Raw genomic sequence first — 26,146 nt, 5'->3', positions numbered from 1 at the left:
TCTGGTGAGAGTCCCCACCCCACAAGGTGTCTACATTTGCTTTTTCCTCCACCCTCCCCTTTTAAGTTCACTGCCCAGGAAGGCCCCCACCCCTCTACCCAGGTGTGGGCCCCCTTTGAGAGTCCTTTCTCAATTAGTGGCCTCAGTACAGTGCACCTAGTGCATGACCTCAGCTACCCTGTCATCGCCCTTCTGTGAGCCTCAGTTTCCTTATCTGGGAAGGGGGAGGGGTCAGTTCAGTTCCACACACATTCTCTGAGCAGCGGCCGAAAATAACAGTGAATCATGGAACTGGAGGAAACTGGTGAATCAGGCAAGGCCCTGAATAACACACACATAAGCAAGTACACTCCCCAACCCTGTGTGTGTTGGGGGTGGGGGCGTAAATACCACAAGGCAATCAAACTATTGTGAAAAGAGTCATTCTTGGCTGGGATGAGGGCTATATGGCAGCCATTCATGGAGGCCTTAACATAGGCCACATCCTGGGCTCCGATCTTTACTGACATTAACCCGTTTCATCCTCCCCCAAAGCCAGTTGGGCAGGAACCAGTATTATTGCCATGATAGAAACAAAGAAACTCAGATTCAGAGAGGTGAAGTAACTTGCCCAAGGTCATACAGCTAGTAGTGGTACAATCTGGCAGAATTAGGTCTGACGGCCCATATTCTCAATTACTGTCTTCACAGAAGTGAGGCCAGTAAATCTTGACATTGAAATGTCAGCTCAGTTCTGATGCTACTGAGCCCTATCGCTTCCTACATTATGCTTCTTGGGCTAGAATCACACATTGTTTCCCCATCTGTACCATCAGCTGGACAAGAATTCCTGGAGCTCAAATAAAGCCATGGGGATCATTTCCTAATTCACAGAAAAAAATGAAGTAAACAGTCAGAGCTGCTTCACTTGGGAGCTTTTCTCCTGTGCAGTTTTCAGAAACCTTGGGAGTCCAATGCCCTTGTTCATTCTAGACATCACATAGGATGGTTATCTGGCTGATCAATAACAATCATAACCATGAATATCATCAAGTACTGGCAAGCACTTTACATACATTGCTTCATTTAATCCTCACTACCACATGTGGCAGATATTTGATCTCTCTTTTACAGAAATGAGAATCAAGGCTCAAAGAGGGGAAGCGTCTTTGACAGAGATGACCCAGGCAGTAAGTGACTGGCCTTTGAAGTGGGTCTAAAGCCTGTGCTCTTAACTGTGACCTGTATGAGTTTCTTATTTTCCATTTTCTCAGTAGTTCTCCCCCAGGCTGCACATTTGAAATGCTTAGGATACTTTTCTTTTTTTAATACTTTGGCTAGACCTATCCAGAACCAATTCAATGGGACTCTCTAAGAGTGGACACAGCATGAAGACCTCAGTTCTAGGAAATTCCTGGTGTTCCACCAAAACCCTCAGTTTGACCTGGAGCTAAAGGGAGAATTGGATTATGGTGAAGGAGACCTGAAGTATATCAGATTCTTCTCCCCGCTCACCTTCCCTTCCATCTCCTCCTTTCCCAGCCCCACCAGAATTAGTGTTTAGCCTCCCTCTCAGTCTGAGACTATTGAGCATTTGGGATAAGATTTTTATGTGGCTCCTACCCCACATGGTATCTGGTAAGCCTAGCATATAATAGATGCTCAGTAAACATGTGGTGAACAAATTCATGGAGAGACCCCCTCCAGCCATTCCTTCCAGGCTGATGAGATTGTATGGATCTATTCATAGGAGTTTAAAGAACATGCACAATGGGACCAAGAGGTGCCCACCCCAGCAGGTGGTAGTACTATGTATCCATCAGCAGCACATGTGGGTGCCCCTTGCACCACCCTTTCTCAGCAGTATGTATTAACTCTAAAAAAGGAAATCCTTTCTAATTTAATATGTAGAAAACAATCTCGGTTTTGGTTTGAATTTGCATTTCTTTGACTACTGGTGAGGATGAACATTTTTTTCATGTGCTTATTAGTCATTTGTATTGCTTCTGCAAACTGTCTGTTCCCAATTTACTAATTTACAACGAGAAATATAACTGCCAAAGGAACCGGATACACGTGTCCTCCAGCCAACACACCAGCTCCCTGTAGGCACACCCCAGGGGAAGCCAAATTCTAATCAGAACAGTGCTCGATGAGCACAGAATGAAAAGAGGGAGGGGTTGATTTTGGGATTCCAGGGTTTAATGGCATCAGGATAAGCTAGACCTACCGCTGGGATCACGGAATCCTTGGCCAGCACATCCTCCCTCTTTCTCTTTCCTCCGCTGCAGCGACTCAAATGCCCAACCCCTCTTCATATCAACATGTTCTTTCTTTAGAAACATTACTACATTAATTTAGGGTTCTCTCCTGGTTTATATGCTTGATCACTCAAGGCAATCTTTATTCCTTGCCTCCTTCCTTTGCCTCCTTGGGCTGCCTTCCCACTCTTGGGGGATTTACAGAGTGTAGCTGATACCTTGTCTGCCTCCCTCACTGCCTTGGAATTGCCTCCTTCCATAAATGAAAGCAGCTCCAGAGGTCTGGGAGACTCCGCAAAGCATCCCACATTTGGAATGTTCACGTACTTGTGCAGTTTTCAAGCCTTACCTTAGCCTCTCCCAGGGCTCTCTGACCTCTACAAGGTTAAGATACATTGCCATGAGGACTTTGAGAATGGAGAGGAAGGTGTGGATGGCATAGCCCAAAGAATAAGAACTAAAGAAATCAGGAGAATGGATCCTGGTAGATGTGTGGTCTGGGAGGGTACCAGGAGCAGCAAGGACAGGAAAGATTTCATTCAAGGACCAGAGGAGAAAGTATTTTAGGTGGGTCTCTCTGGCCTGAACATGTAACAGCCTCCTTCTTGATGGACCTCAGCCCTTGAACCCCTTAACTCCACGCCTCCAGAGTGACCTTCCTAAGCCAAATCTGATCAAGTCACTCCCCTCCTTCAACCACCCTGTGTTCCCATCACCATGGGATAAAATTCAAATTCCTAAAAACAGCTGGCATTCAAGTCCCTTCACAGTAAACCACTTTCCTTTCCAGGCTTGTTTCTCTCCCCCAGAAGACTGCCGGATAGTCCCTGAATGTGTTGTGCGTGTTCACAACTCTGGGCCTTTGCTCAGGCAGGGTCTTCTGCCTGAGATGCCCTCCCTGACTTGGCCAATTCCTCCTGATGCTTTAAGACCCAGTTCAAATGTCCACTCCTCCCTGACATCTTTCCTGAGCCCCTCCCTCCATGAAACCCTTAATTGTGGCATTCACCACATTTGTGAGAGTGTAACTTTTCCAAGCATATTCCCCTGCTGACCCCTGAGAACCTTGACATCAAATATCATGTTTGGATTATCTGGATGTCCTAACCTCCATCCCAGATGGTGCCGCATGTAGTAGGGGCTGGATGAACAACAAGGTCACTATCAAAGAATTGCTCATTGGGAAGCACCGTGCAGAGACAATTGGAGATCTGGACTCTGTCTTTGGCCCTCTGGGACCTTGGGAAAATTTCTTATTCTTTCTAGTCCTCAGTTCCCTTCTTTGTAGAAGGAGAGCATTGGGACATGAGTATCTGTGATGCTATTTATTAAGACTTACTCTGTACAAGGCACTATTCTAGAAATAAAAATATTATGATAATAATTATATAAGGTATATAAACATTTCTGGTAGTGTGAAAATACAAAACAAAGTCTTTGAAGTTATTCGCAGCCTAGTCCTGGAACCAAGGAAGGGAAGACCAAGACCTCTTAGGGGGAGAGGTTTAAAATTGGGAGAAGAGGTGTCGTTCATTACAAGAAACATTATGTCACTCCTGGCCCCAAAGAGGTGGTGTGGTGAAGTGAAATAATTGTGGACATGTAAGGCAGAGCTCAACTCCCAACACTGCACCTCTTCAGTTGTGTGACCTTAGCAAGTCACTTTATCTTTCTGAGTCGTAAAGATTGGAGATTGTCTCAGAGGGTTGCTGTGATATAGGACTTCATGAATACTAAATATCCTTTCCTTTTAATCCCAAGGAATATAAGCTATAAAGAAAGGGAGCTTGAACAAGAGACCTCATCCTTTTAAGCCTCATTGACCTCCTCGGCCAAATGAGGGCAGCCAGGAGGACTAACTTGAGGTGAAGTGGGGTCACGGGTGCAGAAACCTGTGCTGAGATGTTCCATAAATGTTCTTCCCTCCCAGATTGGCAGTGTGGCATAAACCCCAATTCCACCTTCTTGGGTAGAAAGCTTGGAAAAGTAATTCAGAACTCTGGAGACAGCTGAGAAGGAAGCACAGTCCAAAAAAAAAAAAAAAAAAAAAAAGTCAGAGGAAGGCTCTGGAGCACGTGATGATTGCCTCTCCCATCAGAACATGCTCTTAAACAAACAGCAAGTTTCCTCCATTAATAAGGCCTGTGGAATGCAGATGAGATTTTTTTTCCTCCTCCTATTTTGCTGATTAAGTTCCCCCAAAACCCCCTTAAGAATTTTAATAAGAAATGCAAAAATCAACAAAAGTCCAGCAAACCCTTTCCTGTTATTAAATAAAGGGAAAGTAAATATTGCAAATTGGACATATTTCATAAGAGGATGTTTTGTTTGGGCGAAAAAAATGAGAAAGAAAAGAAAAAGCTATTTGCTTTCTGGCAGCAAATACATGTCTTTGCTGAATTTTGGTTTCAAATTTGATGACTGGAGCATTATTCCTGGTTTGCCTGGAATTCAGACCTTTTGACATCTGAGGTGGACGTACCCAGGCAAGCAGGAAAGCCAGGTTTGCGCCATGTTGGCCTATTCTCCCCTCTCTTTAGTGAGCAAACCAAAGAGCTCTTCAACCACCCAAGGAATTATGATCCCGAGCTCAGTGGTGGGCACCTGTGGGGGTCATAAACAAGACAAAAGCAACTTGGAACAAAGAAGATTTTTATGAAAGAAACAAAATACAAAAGTTCTCTGTACCACCCTTGTAGGATAAGATATGAGATCATAAAATATACTGTATTACTACAGCACAGAGGCCCTACCGTCAGGCATACCTCGGTTTAAATCCTACTTCCATCACTTCTTAGCTGGGTAACCTTGGGTAAATTACTTAACTTCTCTGACTCACTTTTCTCACCTTCCAAATGGGAAGAATAAATCTGTTTACTAATGGAGCTGTTATAAGCAATAAATGAGTGGGCAAATGAGCCAATAAAAGGAAAGTGCTGGGCTCTATATGTATCCAATATTATTTCGTCTAATAATGACAAATATAAAGGAAAAGGAAAAAGAGAAAAAGCAATAAGACTTTATTTCTCCCTATTTCTCTGTGGTGATTGATAGTTTGCAAAGAACATCAGCATGCATGACTTTACATGCTAGTCACCTCTGCTGGGGGAGGTGGGCAAAGTGAAAATTGCCCTTAGTTTCTGGTTGGAGCACCTGGTGCTGGAACTAGGTGTGGCCACTCAAGGACACACATTAAATGTTCTTATGTGACCATGAGTTCAGAAAAAATGATGAAAGGAACGTGAGGGAGGAAGAGAAGCCAGAGAGTATGGCCACATCAAGTCACCTTGCTCCCACAATGGAGGCCTGTCTTCCCCAGAGCCCCTGTACCTCCTCCTGATCCTCTGTGTCCTCCTTGTGGGGTTCCCACAGTCTCACCTGGCACTGCTTCTCCCTGAAGGGGAGGGCGGTCACAGGTGGTGGGATCTTTTGCTTTCGTGGGATGCCAGGAGTTGGATCCCACCAGCCACATTCCCATACAGCAGAGTCTAGGCATGTGCTTCCCAGTGCTAAACTCTGTGTTCCTCTCAGGCCATCCCAGAGCACAGGCAACCCTCATCTTCAAATAAGAAAATTATTTTGGTTTTTGTAGTTTTCTATCTTTGCATTTATTTGTTTGCTCAAAGCATCTTGTGCAAAAATTAAAACAAGAAATTTTTATCAAGAAATTTATCAAAAAATAAAAATCTCCAACTGACATTGAATTACAAATCAAACTCTAAAACTTTCCCTCAGCTTTAAACTATAGGTAAAGACATACAACAAATAACAATCATCTATAGTGCCACTCCCATATTTGCTACTGGGTGTTTTGTTTTGTTTTTTTAAGAAATAAAGCATAAAGCAAAAGTCCCCTTATCTACTACCCAAGTCCCACAGATAACTAATGAATTTAGTGCTTAGTCTTCCTGTTAGTTTTAGTTTGACTTACCTATACAAACATTATTTTATATTTTTATGTGTATTTTAATTTACATAAAGAGTACATAGGATTCATATTGTTCTGCATCTTGCCTTTATCACTAACATTGTTGTTTAAATATATCCATGTTGATATGTATATAAGAGCTAGTTTATTCTTCTTAATTTAAGCTGCATAGTATTCCACCCTATGAACCTTTTATAACACATTTTATATGTCCATTCTTCTAGGGACAGTCATTTAGGTCTCTTTCTTTCTTTACTTTTTTAATTAAAATCAATGTTCTTTTATTTTAAAAAAAAATCTTTGTATATGTTTCTTGAGGCATCTAAGCCCAAATTTCTCTGGGAAATTTTCCCAGAAGTCAAAAGTGTTTTATTTTTAGTCATAGAGCAGAAGTAGGCATGCCTGATCCAATCCCTTCTAGTGCCTACTCCCGTATGACCTTGAGCGAGTCATTTTGCCTCTCTAAATCTGTTGTGTGTGTGTGTGTGTGTGTGTGTGTTCTTTTGTTTGTTTGTTTGTTTACCTATAAAATGGGTGAGTGATATTCCCTAACTCACTGGGTTATGAGATAATTAAGTGCGACTATTTCTAAAAAGCACCTGAAATTGTGCAAATGGTAGTAGTTCAATAGCTCTCATCAACCATGCTACAGGTTTTCCTAGTGACCAAAGAAGGATCTAAAGGCAACGCCCAACCCTTTGCAAAAGGGACCCTGGGACCAGCAAAGCAATTCCTTGGGGACTTGCCCAGCCCACCTCTTACCACGTGGTATCAACTCTTTCACCTGCTTAGCCTGGTGTCAGCTCGGCAAATATACCCCTCTGCATCTCAGTTTCTCACGTATAATACGGGATAACAGCACCTACTTTGAAGGACTGTAGTAAGGTTGAAATGCTAGATGATGTATGCAGGGCACTTATTAAAACTGTCTGCCTTTTCCTGCTCACCCTGAAACCTTTCTCCTTCAAAGCTGTGAAATTATCTGAGGTTCATCGGCAGGGTAGAGCTGAACTACGTCCCTAATTTGATTTTGGTTTCACAGCCCCTGCACTTTATGTTGTAGATGCTGCAAGTAAGCGCGCGAGGGAGGCTTTGGGAGGTCCTGGTTTGTTTTCCTCGCCACAAAGCAGTGTCCGCAGAGGCTCGGTGGTTTAAATTTGCTAAAATATCTCCATCTAGTGGAATCGCTGAAATGTTGCAGGGTTCAGCCCAGTCTAGGAAAAAACAATGGGTGACAGCTGGGGCCTCCCTGCCCTGCTCAGAAACGCCGGTGGCTCCCCATTGTCTGCAGGGTGAAGTCCAAAGGCCAAGCCTGGAATTCCAGCGAACACACAACCGGGCCCCGCCCTGCCTATCGGACCTTATCGTCGGCTTCGACCTCCTGCCCAGCCAGGCCCAGCCCCTCCCGTCTCCGGAACCTCAAAGTCCACACCTGCCTGGCACATGGACTGGCCCTGTGTCCCAGACCACACCTCCCCTCTGCGTCTCTACTCTCCCGAGACAAACCCTCCCTTCAGGCTCAGCCCAAAAGGCCCCCTCTTCGGAAAAGTCTCCTCCGTCCTTCAACCCATCCGGGTCTCCCCTGACCTCCCACCAACACTTGCCTCATTTTTGTATTTCCGTATTTAAAGCTGTTTTGTCAATGTATTGCCCTCCCATATCCTGCATGATGGATTAAAATAAATGCAAGCCTCATAGTCCCTGGCTCTGGGTCCTTATCTGGCCTCCACTGCTTCTTAGCTCTGAGAACTTGGGTGAGGGAGGGAAACTCAACTGAGAATTAGAGGTGAGAACACCTGTCTCACAGTGCTGTGGTAAGAATAAGATAGGATGCAACGTGGCCGCGCACACATTAACACCCAATAAATTGTCTTTACGGTGGTCGTGGAGATTCTGTGCCACATTTCACATATAAATGATATTATTGTTCATTTTGTTAGATGTATTAATGATATGGGGATACATATATACAGTTGATCCTCATTATTGGTGGATTCTGCATTTGCAAATTCAACTATTGGTTAAATTTTCTTTGCAAAACCAAAATCAATACTCACAGTGCATTGTCATTTCACAGGCATGCACAGGCATAGAGCAGAGAAAAATGTGTGTCCCAATATGCACATTCTCAGCTGAAATAAACAGGCAATATTCTGTATTCTTGTTTCAGCTCTCACACCATAAACAGATGTGCTTTTTATCGGTCTGTTTAGTGCCACACTTTTCACATTTTTGTGCTTTCTGGTGACTTTTGGTGATTTTGTTGTTTAAAATGGACCTCAAGCAGAGTGCTGAAGTGCTGTCTAGTGTTCCTAAGTCAAGAAGGCTGTGATCTGTCTTACAGAGAAAATACATGTGTTAGATGAGCTTCCTTTAGGCATGCATTATAGTGCTATTGGTCATGAGTTCAATGTTAATGAATCAACAATAGATATTAAACAAAGTATTTTTAAACAGAAACACATAAAATAAGTTAATGTATGGATTGGTTGGTGAAAATATTGTGGCCAGATACTGGCAGGAACCTAACCCTATATTTCCTGTAGGAGCAATGGCTCAGTGTTCACTAATTCAGTGTTTCGGTGACTCTAAAGAACTTTTGGAATAATAAGAATTATAGATATATGTATATATACACATTCTCATTTTATATGTACCATATTTTGCTGTGTATAATGTGCACCTTTTTTGCCCAAAATTTTGAGGGAAAAATAAGAATGTGGATTATACATGGGTAGTACTAATTTCCTATCTGTATAAATGTTTTTTATTCTTTTATTTATGCTTATGCATTAAAACTGTAACTCTAGAAAGCAATAACAATATCCATATGCAAAATAATACCCTGGAATACAGTAACTGGTTTTGTTTCTAAATATAAATAGATAAATAAATTGAATTAAAAAGTTAAAACCAAAGACTTTTTTTTCCTGAAAGTTTGGGCCAAAAACATGGGCGTACATTATACATGGGAGCACATTAAACATGGCAAAATACAGTATATACATATATATGTGTGTAATAAAATTTAAAGATTAAAGATATATACTGAAATATTCTGAATGAAATTATATGATGTCTGGGATCACTTAAAAATACTCTGGCAGTGGGATAAAGGTATATATAGAGAGACTGTAAAAGAAACAATATACCAAAGGCTGAAGATTGTATAAGTGATGATTTATTAGATAATTCTCTCTACTATATGCATGTTTGAAAAGGCCCACAACAAAAGGTTTAAAATACACATTGAGAGAAAATCTTGGAGGAAGAATCTTAATCAGTAACCTACTCTGGACCTTCTGTGGGAACAGGGTTCCAAATGACACTACCAAGATTCTCAGTATGGAGGAATCTGGAATCCCAAGCCTCTGAGTATGGAGCACTGTGCTGAGCTTCAGGTGACTGTCTCTAGTCTCAGGAACCCTCTGACTTGACTTGCTTGGCTACCTCTGGCAACTCACAGCGCCTCTGAACCTTTTTTCTTATCAGTTAAATAAGGAAGTTGAAGTGGACAACCTATCAACCTATGAGTTGCCTTTCATTGTTAAAACCCTCTCATTCTAAAACCAGTATTTCCTAAATTGGCATATTCTGGTGCAATATTACAGCCTTCTCACAGCTGTTTCTTCCCTGCCCAATCCACCTTGATACCACTCTTCTCCGAATCTTGCTCAAGTTCTTTTTTGCCACACTCCAACAGGAAGCTATCCTGATTTTGGTCTCTAAAGTCTGAACTCCTTAGCTGAGCAGTTAAGGTCCATGGTGCCTTGAGCTCTTTCTATCAAGAGCTCACAGTTCAGTTAAGAAGGACCAGGAAACAGGAAACACAGAGGAAAGTCACCAAGCCAGCCTGGGGAGGCAAGAGGAAGTCTCCTGGAGGAAGAGATAGCTGAACTGAGACCTAAAGGGTGACCAGGAATTACTGCGGCAAACAGAGTTGGGAAGGATGTTCCAGGCAGAAGCAACAGGGTGTTCCACAGCCTGGAGATGAGAAAGTTGGGAAAGGTCCATATCTCAGACAGTCACACTTAGCGCTGAAGGCGCAACTCAGTTGGATGAGTATCATCCCTTAAAGCGAAAGGTCCCATTTTGATTTCCTGATCAGGGCACATGTCTGATTTGCTGCCAGGCCCCATCTGGGGCGTGTGTGAGGGGCAACAGATCGATGTTTCTCTCACATATCATTGCTTCTCTCCTCTCTGTCTCCCTCCCTCCCCCTCTCTCAAAATACATAAAAATCTTTAAAAAAACAAAAAACAAAAACAGTCACACTTAACCCCACCCTGTCACCCACCTTCCCCAACTGCCCAGCATGTGTAGTGCGTGCGCTGGGGACCCTGGGATTCATATTTGGGAAGGTATATATTGGACTCACTACCAGGTCTCCTTTTAAACCAGGTCAGGAGAAACCTTTACACTTCCCAATGCAGTTTTGTTTCGCTCATCTCATGTAATCCTGACGGCCCATTTTTCAGATGAGAGAACTGAGGCTCAAAAAGGTTTAGTCAAAAAGGTTCAGATGAGGGTGGAGGTGCAGCTTCAAATGTAGGTCTGACTCGTGATCTGTTGTCCATTTACACTGCACAGGACAGCCCGTGCATCAAGGCTTTCAATCAGCTGTCTGCGAGAGAGCGGTTCCTTACAGCCCCAGTGCTGCAGCTTATACATATGCATTGGGAAAGCTGAGTTCCTTGTCAGAGCCGAGGTCAGGTGACAAAGTCTGGTAGCCTCAAGCATCCCATCTTCCCAGGGGCTAAGTCTTTAGACCTGGATTCAAGTCTCGGTTCCACTACCTCCTTGCCATGTGACATTGAACAAGTAACTTCAGATCTCATCTGTAAAATAGGTCATGCGGTATTGACGTGAGAATTAAACAAGAATAGCAGCTGTGCAGCAGACTGTCCACCTAGCACGGGGAGGACAGGAAGGGGGACGTGCTGCCTCTGCCTCACACTTCACGAGGGGTGAGCTGCACGCTCAGAAGAACCCCCGCCCCTTTTCAAGCTGTGCGCAAGCGCGTTTCGCGAACACCCGGCGGGCGTGCCCATGGGCTCTGCGGCAGCGCGTTCGTCCGGCTTTACGGCGGCAGTACTTGACGGCAGAGGTGTCCGCCCCCCACCCCTCCCCCGCCCTGGCCGGCGTTGTCGGGGTAACGGCGAGCGCGTGATGTTGATGAAGGTAAGGCACCAGGCGTACGGGTTAGCCGCGTGCTGGGACACAGAGTGCAGTGGCTCGAGCCCATTGGGCAAGGGCGAGGAGACACAGACTCCTCCGAAAGTCCTCCAGGGGAAGAGTGAAAAGGACCCCGAGACTTTCCCCGGGTTCCACTCTCGGACTGGACTGGGCCGGGGGGAGGAGCTACGCTTCCTGTTTCTGCCAGAATTATCTCCTCTCCTCCGTGCACCTGTGGCCCTTCCCGCTCCTCTTCCTGCTGCCTTTCTAGAAGCATTGACGCCACGTCCCCGGGCTGTGGATGACGGAGTGCATGCAATCTCTGTCCGAAAGGAGCCTCAGCCACTAGTTGGGTTGCTGGGGGATGGCAGGCACTCAAGGAGATCAGCAAAGGGATGAGTTAATAGAGAGTTACGAATTTGTTGGGTCCAAAACACTTTTTGGGTTGTGTCATAATTTATTGTAGTTGCAACTACCATCTGGCTCTAGCACTTCCCCGTGGTAGGCTGATAGCTGTGCACCTTTGCACAGCTACCAATTTAACCCTCACAACAGCCTTCAAAGGTTTATTGTTTGTTTATATGTCTTAGTTTTAGGTTCTAACTTAACAGCTCCCCAGGGGGTGCAGGATTGTCTTGTCCCTTTTATCCCTGTCTCCACTAGCTCAGGAGGTAAGCAGCTGGAGTTTCAAACGCTTTTTCTTTAGGGAGAAGGTGAACTTTGCTGTGTGGCAGGTTTTAACCAGGCTTGTTAAGGCAAGGTGGACCCAGGGAACTGGAAAATTAAATGTGGCTACTTCCCTACCCCCCCCCCTTTTGGTTTTGCTCTTTTGTTTGGAATAAACATTTTGAGCACCTAAAAGGTGTTAGCTTATCTGCTCAAGGGAACAATAAAGAACAAGCCCTGCTTTAAATAGAAAGTAAATACACTTAACACTGTGGGCATCTGGAATCAGGTATGCCCAGGTTTGGGAAGGGGATATTAACAACCCTTTACAAGTACATAGCATTCAGCCCCTCTGAGTCCCTTTCCTCATCTGTACAAAGTGAGTAGTAGTAGAATTTACTTCAGGGGGCTGTTGGGATTAAGTGTGTTTGAATAGGCCATCCTATAACCAGTGGTTGGCAACTTTGGCTACATGTTGAAGTTGGAGGCAAGTCCTGGCTTATTCCAATTATGCTTATTAAGCCTGGCTTATTCCTGGCTTTTAATTTTTTTTTTTTAATGGTCATGAACCCTTAAAACCACCCCCCTTCCTTCTTCAGCTTTGGTCACCTTCATTGGCTGTGACAGGCTTGATTATGTCCATTGCCCAGTGGGATGCTGGTATTGAATGCAGGAGTCACCTGTCGCGGAGGGGAATGGAGTGCATTGCCGGGAGCACAGCCTCCGGGATCTGAGGGTCACGGTCGGAGGCCAGCTGAGATGGTACCTGGGACTCCGAATCCCGCAGAGCCGTCCTGAGGGTGTCACGGATAGGGGGAGTAAACACCAGTCATCACAAACACCTCTGTTTGCCAGGAGAGAAGACATGGCACATTCCCGTAATGGGGAAGGCCCAGAGTCCCTTTTTTCAAAGACTTTCATTGAAAGGGTTATCAGTGGGGCCAGGTAATACGAATGCACAGGTTATCTCATTACATCAGTATGTTAATGTTTACAGAGAATAGATGATGTTTTGAAGAAAACAAACGGTAGGAACACACCAATTTACATGAGTCTGAGAGGAGACTAGTAAACAAGAAAGATGACTAAACAGGAGAGCGTGGTAAACATAAGAGTGCCTAAGGGTAAAGAGTTAGGGTCTGTGAATAATGTAAATTTCCTTCCCAGCACTAGCTGGCTATAGCTTATGAGGAAAAAACAAAGCATACTTTAAAGAATTTACTTTTAGGCCTGATTTCCCTGGAAACCACCAGATCTGGTTTAGGACTGTCTCTGGTATTTTGAGCCTGAGCCAGGCTGGGGGAGGGCAGGGGGGACGTCGTCAAGAGACAAGGAGACTTCTTTTGGGATAGAATGAGGACTCCAACCATGTCCGAGCAGAGCCGAGGGTTTTTGCCCTTTCTCCGTGTTCCTCAATTTCTTGTCTGCTTCCCATACCAGTCGGTATCTGTCATAGGTCGCCCCTCCATCGAGGGATCTTACCCATCATCAACAAGCGACCATCACAGGGCCAAGCAGAGAGGCAGGAGCCCTGCCAGGGGGCACAGGTTACTGCCTTCTCAGGGGCCTGCTTCTCCCAAGGCCTCCCTGATTATTTCCAGCCTTGGGGTCCGCCTGCCTGTCCACGGTGTTACAGTTCATGAAACCAGACAGGGCGTTTCCCAACAGTCACCTAAATAATCAGTCCTACTTCTTCCTTTGTGAGGCTTTGGAGCCACAGTTTAATTGTGTGTGATACAGCTCCACTGTTTCTTCAAGCACCAGATACATTCACAGCTTAAATCGAATCCAGACCCAGGACTAAGGGAGCAGCAGATTCAAGCCTCCCTTCTCTAGGGCGTCTGCTTGTCACTTAGAGTGGCTGGCCCAATTTCTTGCACTGTTTACATTTTTTTCCTCTTGCGTAAGGTTGAGTTTTCCCAAGTTAAATGCATCTACTGTGGCTGTCTGTCTTTATCGCACAATACACTCAACTCTACTTCCTTCCTTTAGCCATTATTGAATTGCAGCCTGTTGTGCATTAGGTGCTTGTTTTGTCTCCTCAGGCTGAGAATAGGGCCTGGAAGGGAGAGGTACTGACTTCAGTTTCCTTTACTCCCTCCTAGAGCTGGGTGTACAGTAAGCAACTCCTCAATTCTCCATAATCCTTTAGCTTCTAGCCTCAAGAAAGAGTGAGCCTTCGGACAAAAGGGAATGGGTGCTACCTTGCTTGCAGCAGAACCTAGGAAGAGCTTTGGTTTTCAACAGGCCTGGGATGGTCTAGTGCCCCCCTCTCAGGAATCTTCTGCTTAATCTCTCAAACCTGAATCTGTTTCCTCATCTGTGTTAGGATGTTAGTAGTGCTCACCCCATAACCATAATTACAGTGAATACATGCATAGTGCTCAGTATGAACCAGGCACTCTTCTAAGCACTTTATGGGTCTTAACTTTAAGGTAGAGTTTATTTTTATCCTTATTTTGCAAATAAGGAAACCAAAGCACAGGAAGATTAAGTAACCTTTGCCCACAGTCACACAGCCTGGAGATAGTGAAGCCAATTCCTATCCTGGCACTCTGGCTTTAGATTTCCTACGCTTAGCCCCTTGCATTTGGAGTGCATAATAGACCCTTAGCCCGGAACTGCTGCTGTCACTGTTATCAACTTACCTTAAAAGTTGGAAGATGATTGACATAATGTTTGGTATGTATTTTAAGGTGCTTTTGGGGGGGTGGGGATGAATTGCTCCCTAAATTTAATTCTTTGAGAACAAGGTCTCTTGGTTTTATCTTTATATCCCCTGCACCTCTTATATTAGGAGCCCCTGGTAGGTACTGTTGGCTGAGTGAAAGAATGAGAGTAATCCTAATAGGCAGAAATCCTATTGTGCTTGCTATCAGGAGACTTTTGCATAGCAATGTGACTTTCTGGGCATGTCACTAGGACTCAGTATTGTCAGCTGTAGTGAGAAATAATGCCACTGACTTCTTGGGCACTCTTATGGGAATTGATTGAGATATTCTAGGTGAACAAGAGTTGGATTTCTTTTACAAAATATTCTCATGACTATGTCTTTTAGTTCACCGCTTTATAAATATCTTATTTTTCCCACAAACCAGAAAGTTTTCTGAGCCTACGTATAAACGTACTCACATTTTTGATCAGTGTAGTCATTGATTGACTATCTGTTTCTTTCTCTTCATTACGCTCTTTAAGGAATAGTTACACTTGAAAAATGGCAGTAGCAGTTTTCCATGCCCCAAAGAGGAAAAGAAGAGTGTATGAGAACTATGAGTCTCCATTTCCGATCCCTTTTGGTCAGAACTGTGGACCTAAGAAAGACTTCAAAATGTTCCGCGCCGAAATAATAAACAACAATGTAATTGTGAAGAACGCAGAAGACATTGAGCAGCTGTATGGGAAAGTAAGTTACTTCCTGACAGCCTGGAGCCAGCTCTCTTTTTCTCTTCTCCCCATCCACTCCCAAAATAAACTATAAATGAAACATATTCTTTCCTTGCTGTTTGGTCTCTTGTAGGAACACTGCAGTTTGACTCAGGTGCCTTGAAACCACGTATCATGAGGATAACTCCCTCATTCTGGACCCACATTTCACCAATGAAATAGGGTCAATAACATTGAACTTTCTTGTCTTTCAGTTATAAAAGTAATGCATGTTTGTTGTAAAAAAAAAATCAAGCAACTTACAGAAATTAAGGGTTAAAAAGTAAAAACTCCCCACTTAACTCCCGTTTCATCTGCAGAGGTAGCCACAGAGTGGCATATTGTTCTGACTCATGGACAAATCAGATACAGCTTGAGTAGGTACTCTAGTTTCTTATCTGCTCTCTTCCTAGTTGGGGACCTCTTCTTAGATGAGGACAAGTTCTAGTTTTTGCTATTTTACATTGATAATAGGTTTGAGTTGAGATTGGTAGCTTGTTTTCCCACCTCCTACCCCTATCCCATAACCAATTCATCACTGGGACACTTTTTAAACAGCTTTATTGAGGTATAATTTACAGCCATAAAATTCACCCATTGTATGTGTACAATTGAATGATTGTAGTAAATTCATAGAGTTGTGCAACCACTGCAACAATCCCGTTTTAGGGCCCTCCCATCAGCACAGAAAGTTCCCTCATGCCCATTGCACTTAACCCCGGCTCCTACTCCTAGCCTGAGGCACCCACCAGTCTGCTCCCTGTCTCTGTAAATGTGTCCTCTCTAGACATTTCTATAAAATATATAGATTGTAACCACCTTCCCAAAGTGGAGTACAGTGGGTGGCATTGACCCTGGCGAGATGGGGGTCTAGGCCAAAGGCAGTCCGCATTTGCAATTCATAACAAACAAGAGGCTTTATAAAGTGCTGTACAACCTGACCACTGTGGTTCAGTTGGTTGGGCATCATCCCTCAAAGCAAAAGGTCGCCAGTTCAATTGCTGGTCAGGGCACATGCCTGGGTTACAGGTTCATCCCCGGTTGGGGTAAGTACAAGAGATAGCCAATGAATGTTTCTCACCCTCTCTCCCTCCCCTACCCTTTCTCTAAAAATAAATAAATAAAATCTTTTTCTTTTTTTTTTACTATAAAATGCTGTGCACATTTTTTATTCTGATTGTTAAATCTAAGTGAGGGTAAAAGGTATTTATTCTCTCAGTTTTCTGTGGGCTTAAATTCAGAAATGGAAGGGAAAGAAATCTAAATCGTTGCTAGAATCATCAGGGAGGAAAGGAATACTTCAATCCTGCATGCAGGAGAATCCAAGAAACTTTTTGTACCTGGGAGACTTGACTCCTGCTTTGAGACACGCTGTTCCTGACCCACATGTGAAGAAGAATGCCTGCCCTGTTGTCTTCAGCTCTCAGACCTCGACTGAGATCATGAGTTATGAGACAAAGGGGCGTACTAAAGGTGTCATTAGGAATCATTAGATAATTAGAGGGAATATGTAATCGCTTGTTAACTCAAAATAGTGATTCTCCTTCAGCTAAAAAATTGATAACTAAAGGTGAACTAATTTTGTTTTCTCTCTTCATGGAAGGGTTATTTTGGAAAAGGAATCCTGTCTAGAAGCCGTCCAAACTTCACAATTTCAGATCCTAAGCTGGTTGCTAAATACAAAGGTAAACTTGTATGTCATTGAGGTCTTTTGGCAAATTATTATTTTCTTTCATTTTTGATCTTCCACCTCAGATTATATAGTGAAATTCTAGTGGAGAAGATGCACGCTGACAATTTTACTGCTAAAAATAGTAACTAGGATAATTCTAATAAAGGTAAAGCGTTCTTATGAATGGTGAAAAATGTTTTATCTAATTTCTAGAATTATCAGAATTGTTATTGAGGCTTTTTTGTTGTTAAGCATTGCCTAGAAGAGTACTGTGCATATGGAAGATACTCATAATTAGGCACCTACTTGCCTATATGCAAAATGAGTTTTATTTCTGGAATTAGAATTTACAACAATAACTGACATTGATGTATTTGTTAAAGCATAGTAATATATGCAGTTCTCATTTGCTGGCTCTCTTTAATTTATAAATTTTTTAGCCTAGTGTATTTCTCTAGGGAAGTCTCATGGTAATTACATAACCAGTATCAGCAGGTTAAAACATAATAAGAAAGGATTTTAAAAAACATTTTATTGTTAAAAAATATATAAATTAAAACTGTACTAAGATACCATTTGAACAATCAGATTGGCAAAAATTCAAAAGTTTGGCCACTGGTGAGGCACTGAAAGACACTCTCATGCATTCCTAGAGGGAGTGCAGATGGTACAACCATAACAGAGAGGAATTTAGCAATGTCTAGCAAAATTATATGTATATTTACTCCCCCCCACCCTTCCCCATTCTCCTCTCCTCCTAAATCCTGATAACCTTAATATGCTTTCTGTGTCTGAATTTGCCCATTCTAAATATTTCATATAAGTGGAAACATACATTATAAAGACTTTTGTGTGTTTCACTTTTGTTTCTTCAAGATTTGTGCATGTCAGAACTTCATCCCAAATAATACTCCTTTGTATGGATATTCATGTTTTGTTTTTTCATTCATCTAAAGATGGACATTTGGGTCAGTTCCACTTTAGGGCTGTTAGGAATAAAGCTACTGTGAATATTCTTGTACAGGTTTTTGTGTGAACATATGTGGTCATTTCTCTTGGGTATGAGTAGGAATAGACTTGCTGGAGCATATAATTCTATTTTAATTTTTTTAGGAACTACCAGACTGTTTTTCACAATACCTGTACCATCTTACATCCCCATCAGCAGTGCACAAGGCTCCCAGCTTCTCCGCATCCTCACCAACACCTGTTATTTTCTATTTTTGTTTTTGTGATAGCCATTCAATGAATGTGAAACTGCGAAAGATTTTTATTTTAATGAAGTCCAACTTACCTGTTTTTTTTATTTTGGTACCATATTTAGAGAACCATTGCCAAATCCAAGTTCAGGCATATTTTCCCCTCTTTTTTTCCTGCTAAGAGTTTTATAGTTTTAGCTCATACAGTTAGGTCTTTAATCCACTTTGAGTTAATATTTGTATATGATATAAAGTAAGGGTCCAGCTTCATTGTTTTGCCTGTGGATATCCAGTGCATTTACTTTTGTCCCAGTAATTCCACTTCTAGAAATTTATCTTAAAGATACAATGGCAAAAATATGAAAAGAAATAGCATAAAGCTATTCATTACAACATTATTTCTAATATTAAAAGACTGGAAACAACCAAATAACTATAAGGAGAGGACCAGTGGAATAGACTATAGTGCATTCATATAATGCAGCACTGTGCAGCTGGCCATGAGGGATACCAGGAAATATTTTTAAATGAAGAAAGCAAGGTGAGGGAAAGTCTGCATAGTGTGCTATGGCTTATCTAAATGGGGGAATATAAATATATTTTTGAAATATAAGGAAGGATAAATCATAATTTTTTAATGTCAATGGGAGAAGGACGGAACAGGATGGAAAGAGAAGTGAGACTTTATACATTTGACTTTGGACTTTGTAAATGTATTGTGTGGTTACAAAACAAAATTAACTTTTAAAAGGTAGAACCATAAGGGGGAAACTATTTTGAATGACTTCAAAACTTGATAATTTGACTGTTCGATTCTAATAGGAAAGACTTTGCATAAGTTATCTCTTGCCACAGTATTATTTAACAAACCACCCCAAATTTTAGTGGCTTTCAATAGCAACCAAATTGCTTACAAGGCTACAGGTTTGCTGGGTAGGTCTGCTGATCTTCACTGAATGTACTTATCCATCTGGCTAGTCATGGGTCAAGCTGTCTAATGGGTCTAGTCCAATAATGGATTTCGTCAGACTTACTGGTGTATGTTTGTCTGTTGGTTGGCTGTCAGCTGGTCGAAGATGGCCTCAGCTGGGACGAAGGACAAGGGCACCAGGTGTATCATCCCCAGCAGGCTAGCCCCAGGTGTGTTCTCATGGTTATGGTTGAGAGTCAAGAGCAAACCCGTGAGCCAGTGCTTTTCAGGCCTCTGCTTGCATCATGTTTGGTAATATTTCACTGGCCCAGAGTCAAAGGGTTTGGCAGGTGGAAGACCTGAAGAATTGGGCCACTCAACCAACCATATACTCTATAAAGAAAGAAAAAGTTACCAGGTAATCTTTATATTGTTTTCAGCAGATTTTTTATGGGTGGTAGTGTTGTTACTGTTGTGCTGAGATTATTATATGTATATTATATGATTAAGCAAATGAGTAATTATGATGGTGTGGTTGACAGCAGCTAGGATTTTTTTTTACATGAAACACCTTGTACCAGGAAGTAAGGAAGCTATCAAAAACTACTAGACTTTTTCAAAAGAGGCCATGGAAACATTTGAGCATCAGTAAGAAGAATAATATAATTTATTTTAAAATTCATTCATAATAACACCCCCAAACTGCTTGAATCCTTTAGTTCATGCCAGAAGAAATTCATTGTTAACCTGTGGAGGATTCATCATTTTCAAAACTGGAATATGTGAACTAGTTTTGGGGTAACAAAATAGTGAGGGGTTTCTCTTTATTGAAGAATCCCACTTATAAAGAAATAATAGGATTAGAGTATCACCATTTTGCAACCTCTAATAAACTGTTAGAGCTAGGCACTGATCAGCAATGATGCTGATGACGTAAAACCCAGTTAAGTCATTTTGTGTCTTCTAATGAAAACACATGGCATTATCTATGATGTAGGTTTCCCCCCAAATTACACCTGGATCTGATCACAAGTTGCCAGGAGATGCAGGGAAGAGGAACGTGTTAAGCCCTTGCTGCTCAAAGTACTGAAATGCAGCAATATAGACCTTTGCACCAGAATGGAAATAGATTCCATTCCATTTAGCTACTGCTATATAACTAATCACTTGCAGCTTCCTTCTCCATGAAAATCTGGCTGTGAAAACAAGCAAAGATGAACTAAGCAGTGTGCTAAAGTAAAGACAGTTTATTTCATCTCTTCCTGAACGATTGGGCCTCTGACTGTCTTCGAGTAGCACTGTGTTAACAGCACAAGGAGTGTATAATCATCTGAGGCTAGACTCAGGGGAGTCCTATAGGACAGAGGACACATTTCTGCAACAAATGAATTTCAAAGAAAATCATAGCAGGGAAACATATATTAGAGTGAACGATTGCAATGTAGGGCCTTATTTAGATTTTGAGTCAAACTTGCCAAAGAAGAAAAAAGTTAGGAGACAATGCATAGATTTTGGATGATGCAAGGAATTAACATTAACTTTTAAAAGTATAATAATTGTATTATCGTTATGTTTATAAAAAGGCCTTATAGAAATACTGAACTATTTCAAGATGAAATGATAAGATATGAGTGATCTCTTTCAAAATAATCTGGGGGTCAAGGGAATAGGCAGAGAACAGATGAAGCAAGATTGGCCATGAGTTAATTGTTAAAGCTGAGTGATAGCAACATAGGAATTTATTATACTATTCTCTTTACTTTTTCCTGTTTTAAAAAGTTTTCATAGTAACCTTTTTAGAAAGTGGGGTGGGGAAGTAGAGCAACTAACATAATGGCCGTGCCTCTCCCCATCACCCAGCCTTGGCAGTTATTAATTGACAAAAAAAAATATCGAAAGTTTTCAAATAGTGTAATAATCTCAATAATTACAAATCTTTTCCTGATCTATGTAGTAGCTAAGTTTTAAATGGTGATAAAAATGGAAGGAAATGAATTTATGACAAGGAAACAAATTAAGGTTGTGGGCTGCCCTAACGAAGCAAATCTCAGATGTCCCCTTTAAGAAGTTCTTCAGAAACTAGCTTCAGCCTCATCTTCCACCCTTCCCTCCAGCCACTCACTTGCTGGCCCTGTAGCCACCTGGGGCTGCTTGCCATTCCATGAACCTGCAACTCAGGCTTTGTGCAGTGCCTTCCTCTGCCTATTTCTCCCCAGCCCACCTGGTAAACTCCTGTTCTTCAGAGACCAGCTCAAATATTCCTCCTTCTTTGTGGTTTTTCCTAACTCTCCAGATAAAGTTAACCAATCCCTTTCTAATACTTTACTTGGTCACGTATCAGCTCAGGTTAGAATCCTTCATTTCTGCTCTATCTCCTTAACTAGACTGTGAGTATCTCAAGAAAGGGTACTTACTTTATTACTTCTATATCTCTAGTGCTTGGCACATAAAAGACTGTCAGTAAAACTTGCTGAATTTTCATTTTTTAATTACCAGAGGAGAGAGGTCATGACTTTGAGAAAACTGACAAATTCCTAACAAAGTATAAGTCTGTGAAATCTTTTTAATGGGATTCTGAAGCTGAATATCATCTTTTTTAAGGCTTTAATCCACTGGAGAGAAGGCTGAATTTGGGAGAGGAGGAATGGCTTGCCCACAGTCTTTTTTATATGTATTATGTACTTATTTATTTTTCAATTACAATTGACATTGAATATTAGTTTCGGGTGTACAGCATAGTGGTTGGACATTTATGTAACTTATGAAGTGATCCTCCTGATAAATCTAGTACCCCTCTGACACTATACATAGTATCACAATATTAATGACTCTATTCCCTATGCTATACTTTACATCCCCATGACTGTTCGGTAATTTCCAATTTGTACTTCTTAATCCTTCACCTTTTTCATCCAGCTGCTCAACACCTCTCCCACCTGGCAACCATCAGTTGATTCTTTCTGTGCTTTTGTTTTGTTTGTTCATTTATTTTGTTTTTTTTAGATTCTATGTATGAGTTAAATCATATGGTCTTTGTCTTTCTATGTCTGACTGACTTCACTTAGCATAATACCCATTAGGTCCATCCATGTCGTCTAAAACCTATACCATTAGGTGACCCCATAAACATTTTAGGTGGAAAGACTCTTCCAGCCAGATGCCCAGATCTAGAAGTAAAGCCCAGAACTCCCAAATCCATACCAAGCATCACCATGAAACTTACTTTAACAACCCTCTCTTATAGGCACAGCTTTCACTGAAGATGCTTTATGGAGCACAGGACAATGGGGGTAAAGGTGGTAGCTTTAGGGCCTCAGTACTCTGATCTGAAAGTCAAGAGCATGAGCATTCAGAGATGGCAGAAAGCAATCTTCTTGCGGGCCATAGCTGGTTAGCTGGAGTGTTGAGTTGAAAAGGATTCCAAGGTCACACCTGAGCCCAGCAAGAGCACTGTGATTGGTCAGCTGCACCTGCCAGAGGTTTGGGTGCAGGGAGTGATGGCATATAAAGCATGTGTTTGCTATTGCTGTTCGGACAGTCAACCTTCTCAGTATATGATTTTGTGAATTTTGAAATTCTCTTAGTCTTTCCTAGGTTTTCAGTGTTTTTTCTCTTTAAGGAAATTTTGTCTGAATTAATAAAACTTCTTTGTTGTTACAGATATGAAGACTAATATGCCTATAATCACGTCAAAAAAGTAAGTCTTGGTGAACTTTGGCCTTGGTCAAAATTATGGTTTAAATCAGGTCTATTTTTTTTTTTTTTTTTTTTTTTGGTATTTATTGATTTTAGAGAGAGAGGAAGGGAGGGGAGAGAGAGAAACAGACAGATACAGGTTTGTTGTTCCACTTTTTCATGCATTTATTGGTTGATTCTTGTATGTACCCTTATCAGGGATTGAACTTGCAACTTTGGCTTATTGGGATGACACTAACCAACTGAACACCCAGCCAAGACAAATCAATTCTATTTCTATATATCCTTTTCTGATTTCTGATATGGTAGCCCCTGCCCTTTTTTTTTTTAGTGGGTGTGTCCTTGAAAATTGTCTAAATTTAATGTGAATCAAACCATATTTGAAATGTACTAACTTTATTTTTCTAAATAATCCTAAACCAAATCCTTTGCAAGTTGAATTCCTTCCAAAATATGAACAAGTACCCTGTCATGTATAACGTTAAGTGCTAAGATGCTTAGGCTTAGATTTAGAACAGGCCTCCTGTGCTGGGGGGCGTACGTGGCCCTGACCTCTTTCCTCACTCTGCACTGGCAGGGTTAGAGCGAGAAGCTTTCACAGAGGCTCTTCCTCATCCACTCATGTAGGGTGACTCCTTCCTCCAGGCTCCTGTTTACGCTATTCCTGTTTCCTGGAGCCTTTCTCCCTCACCCCACAAACACACATACTGCCTAGCTATTTCTGCACATTCCACATACCGCCTACTGTTGCTCTGAGAGTTTCTCTCCTCTCTGCTACCCTTCCCTCTGCTGAGTTGGGAGTCATTTCTCCAGCTCCCAAGGAGGTGCCCCTCACTGTACTTTACGTTATACCCCTAGAGTTAAAATGTCAGTTCTTGGAGAGCAGGATCATGCCTGGTTCCTCTCAGCAGCCCCAACATTTAGTGGTTTCTGGGTACGATCTTGTTGACTAACGATCACCTATCTAAATCCTTATCATCCCTGAGGTGCAGCTTGAGTTGTAACTCTCCCAGAAAGCATTTTATTTTATTTTATTTTATTTTATTTTATTTTATTTTACTTTATTTAAAAAAAAATGTTTTTTAATTCTCACCTGAGGACATTTATTACTGATTTTTTTAGACAGAGAGGAACATAAGTGTGAGAGAAAAACATAGATTAGTTGCCTCCCATAGATGCCCCAACCTGGGATAGAACCCACAAGCTAGGTATGTGCCCTGCCTGGAATCAAACCCGCAACCTTTTTGGTGCATGGACAACATTCCAACCAACTCAGTTACCCGACCTGGGCTCTTCCAGGTAGGCTTTTAAAGCCACTCAAGCCTACAATGCTTTCTCATCTTGCTCCTGTGTGTACTGGCAAAATCTGACAGCTCCTTTTTGTTTACATGCCCAGTAACCCCATGGCCAAAGGAGTGTCCAGGAGAGAGCGGCACCAGGGTGATCTCAGTGGCTGCTTCAGCTAAAACTGCAGGCTGGGCATAGGAGTAGGGTTCCAGTCTTGGAGCGGGGCCTGCTAATAACCTGGCCGAACCCCCACCCTAGGAGGGTTGCAATATAGGCAGGTTGCTGCAGCCAACACAGGGACTCAAAAACAGATCAGAAGCCCACCCCTCAGAGCTGCATCTGGATCAAGCTGGCAGTAAAGATGACATGACATTAAACCAACATGAATATGTACGGTTCTGGATGGAAGAGATTGTCACCTACTTGAAAGTTATTCCTTTGTAAGCTCCACATTGTAATATTCCAAGAATTTTATTGATCCTTTTATTAGTGTTTAAGGGCCTCTGTGAGCAAAGTACCACAAATTTGGATGGCTTAGAGGAACAGGAATTTATTCTCATAGTTCTGGAGGCCAGAAATCCAAAATCAAGGTACATTAGGACTAAGCTCCCTCAGAAGGCCCTAGGGGAGGATCCTTCCATGCCACATCTTAGTTTCTGCTCGTAGCCAACATCACCATCATCATTGTTATAGCCAATGAGTAGTGATTGCTCCAACAGTGCCAGTACCAGTCTGTATACCTGTTATCATCTCAGTTCCTCTTCTTAACATTTCAGGTAGGTGTAGTCATTTCCATCCCATGCATGGGAATCTGTGATTATCTTGTCCAAGATTATATGAGCTTAAACCAGGAAGTCCAGCTCCAGAGCCTGAGGGGAGCTGACACATAATGAGAATAATAACATAGTTTTACGTGCTGTCATTTCTTGAGTATGTTCCTTGTGCTAGGTACCATGCTAATAATAGGTTTATGGATTGTCTTATGAAGTCCTTCCATCACCCCTATGAGGTAGGTCCTGTTATTATCAGTCTTTGACAGGTGAGGAACAGAAGCAGAGGAGTTAAGTAACTTGCTCAAGGCCAGCATTTAGACAAACTCAAAACCATTTTGTGCCCTGGCCGGGTGGCTCTGTAGAGTGTTGTCCAGTACACCAAATGGTTGCAGTCAGGGCTCATACCTGGGTTGCAGGTTCAATCCCCAGTCAGGGCATGGATAGGAGGCAACCAATTAATGTTTCTCTCTCACATCTATGTTTCTCTCTTTCTCTTTCTCTTTCTCTCCCCCTCCCTTTTCCTCTAAAATTAATGAGCATATCCTCAGGTAAGGATTTAAAAAAAAAAAAAAAAAAAACATTTTGCTATGAAATTCCAGCGATGAATGGGCATTATTCAGTAGGATGGTGGAGGAGGGTATTCTGTGGAATTGGACGAGGTGTGCGCAAGACATAGAACCATGAGTAGCTGGGGCATGTTCAAGTGGTACCATTCTGTGTCCTTGCTGCTTTTCTTCAGCCTCACTACTGTTTCTGATCAGAGCTGCTGCCACCATTTCCTTCTGCCACTCTTCCCCTTATGTTTTCTGACTTTCACTTTGCTCTTCCTGAAGTTTCTCCAGCAGTGTTTGGGGTTAACCGCAGTAGGATTTGGCTTTTGAAAGCATTGCCAGCCAATTAGAGGATTCCTGTTCTATGACCCGTGTGCCATATGTCTTAGTCATTTGTGCATCTGGTTGTTTTCATCACCAGTCTTACTCAGAGGCTTTCTTCTACATACTTTGGCAGCCACTGTCTCATTTGCGCTTTCATAAATGAACATCTGAGGTCATTATGAGACAGAAACGCAGGCATGATTCTGGCATTTGGCAGAAAAACAAAAAGAGACTAGAGGTGCTAAGTGGCTTAACTGAGAATCACAGAAGAGCCAACTCCAGAGCCCAGATGTGGTGCAGTG

At 42.2% G+C, this 26,146-nt stretch overlaps 1 protein-coding gene across 1 annotated transcript in view; it reads left to right on the top strand.

Annotated features, from left to right (window-relative positions):
- Positions 1-11,185: 11,185 nt before the first annotated feature.
- Positions 11,186-26,146, top strand: part of TSEN2 (tRNA splicing endonuclease subunit 2) — a 33,913-nt gene continuing 18,952 nt past the window's right edge. Inside the window, exons 1-4 of the mRNA XM_054595049.1 lie at positions 11,186-11,349; positions 15,205-15,412; positions 17,036-17,117; positions 22,874-22,910. Coding sequence (XP_054451024.1) covers positions 15,224-15,412; positions 17,036-17,117; positions 22,874-22,910 — 308 coding nt within the window. The 5' untranslated portion in view covers positions 11,186-11,349; positions 15,205-15,223. The remainder of the gene's footprint in view (positions 11,350-15,204; positions 15,413-17,035; positions 17,118-22,873; positions 22,911-26,146) is intronic.

Source organism: Pteronotus mesoamericanus, unplaced genomic scaffold (assembly GCF_021234165.1).
Source record: "Pteronotus mesoamericanus isolate MK-2021 breed Mesoamerican mustached bat unplaced genomic scaffold, CSHL_Meso_final scaffold_54, whole genome shotgun sequence".
In the NCBI taxonomy this organism is placed as follows: Eukaryota; Metazoa; Chordata; class Mammalia; order Chiroptera; family Mormoopidae; genus Pteronotus; species Pteronotus mesoamericanus.
The sequence above is the reverse complement of the archived record's forward strand: the minus strand, read 5'-3'. Positions and strand labels throughout refer to the sequence as shown.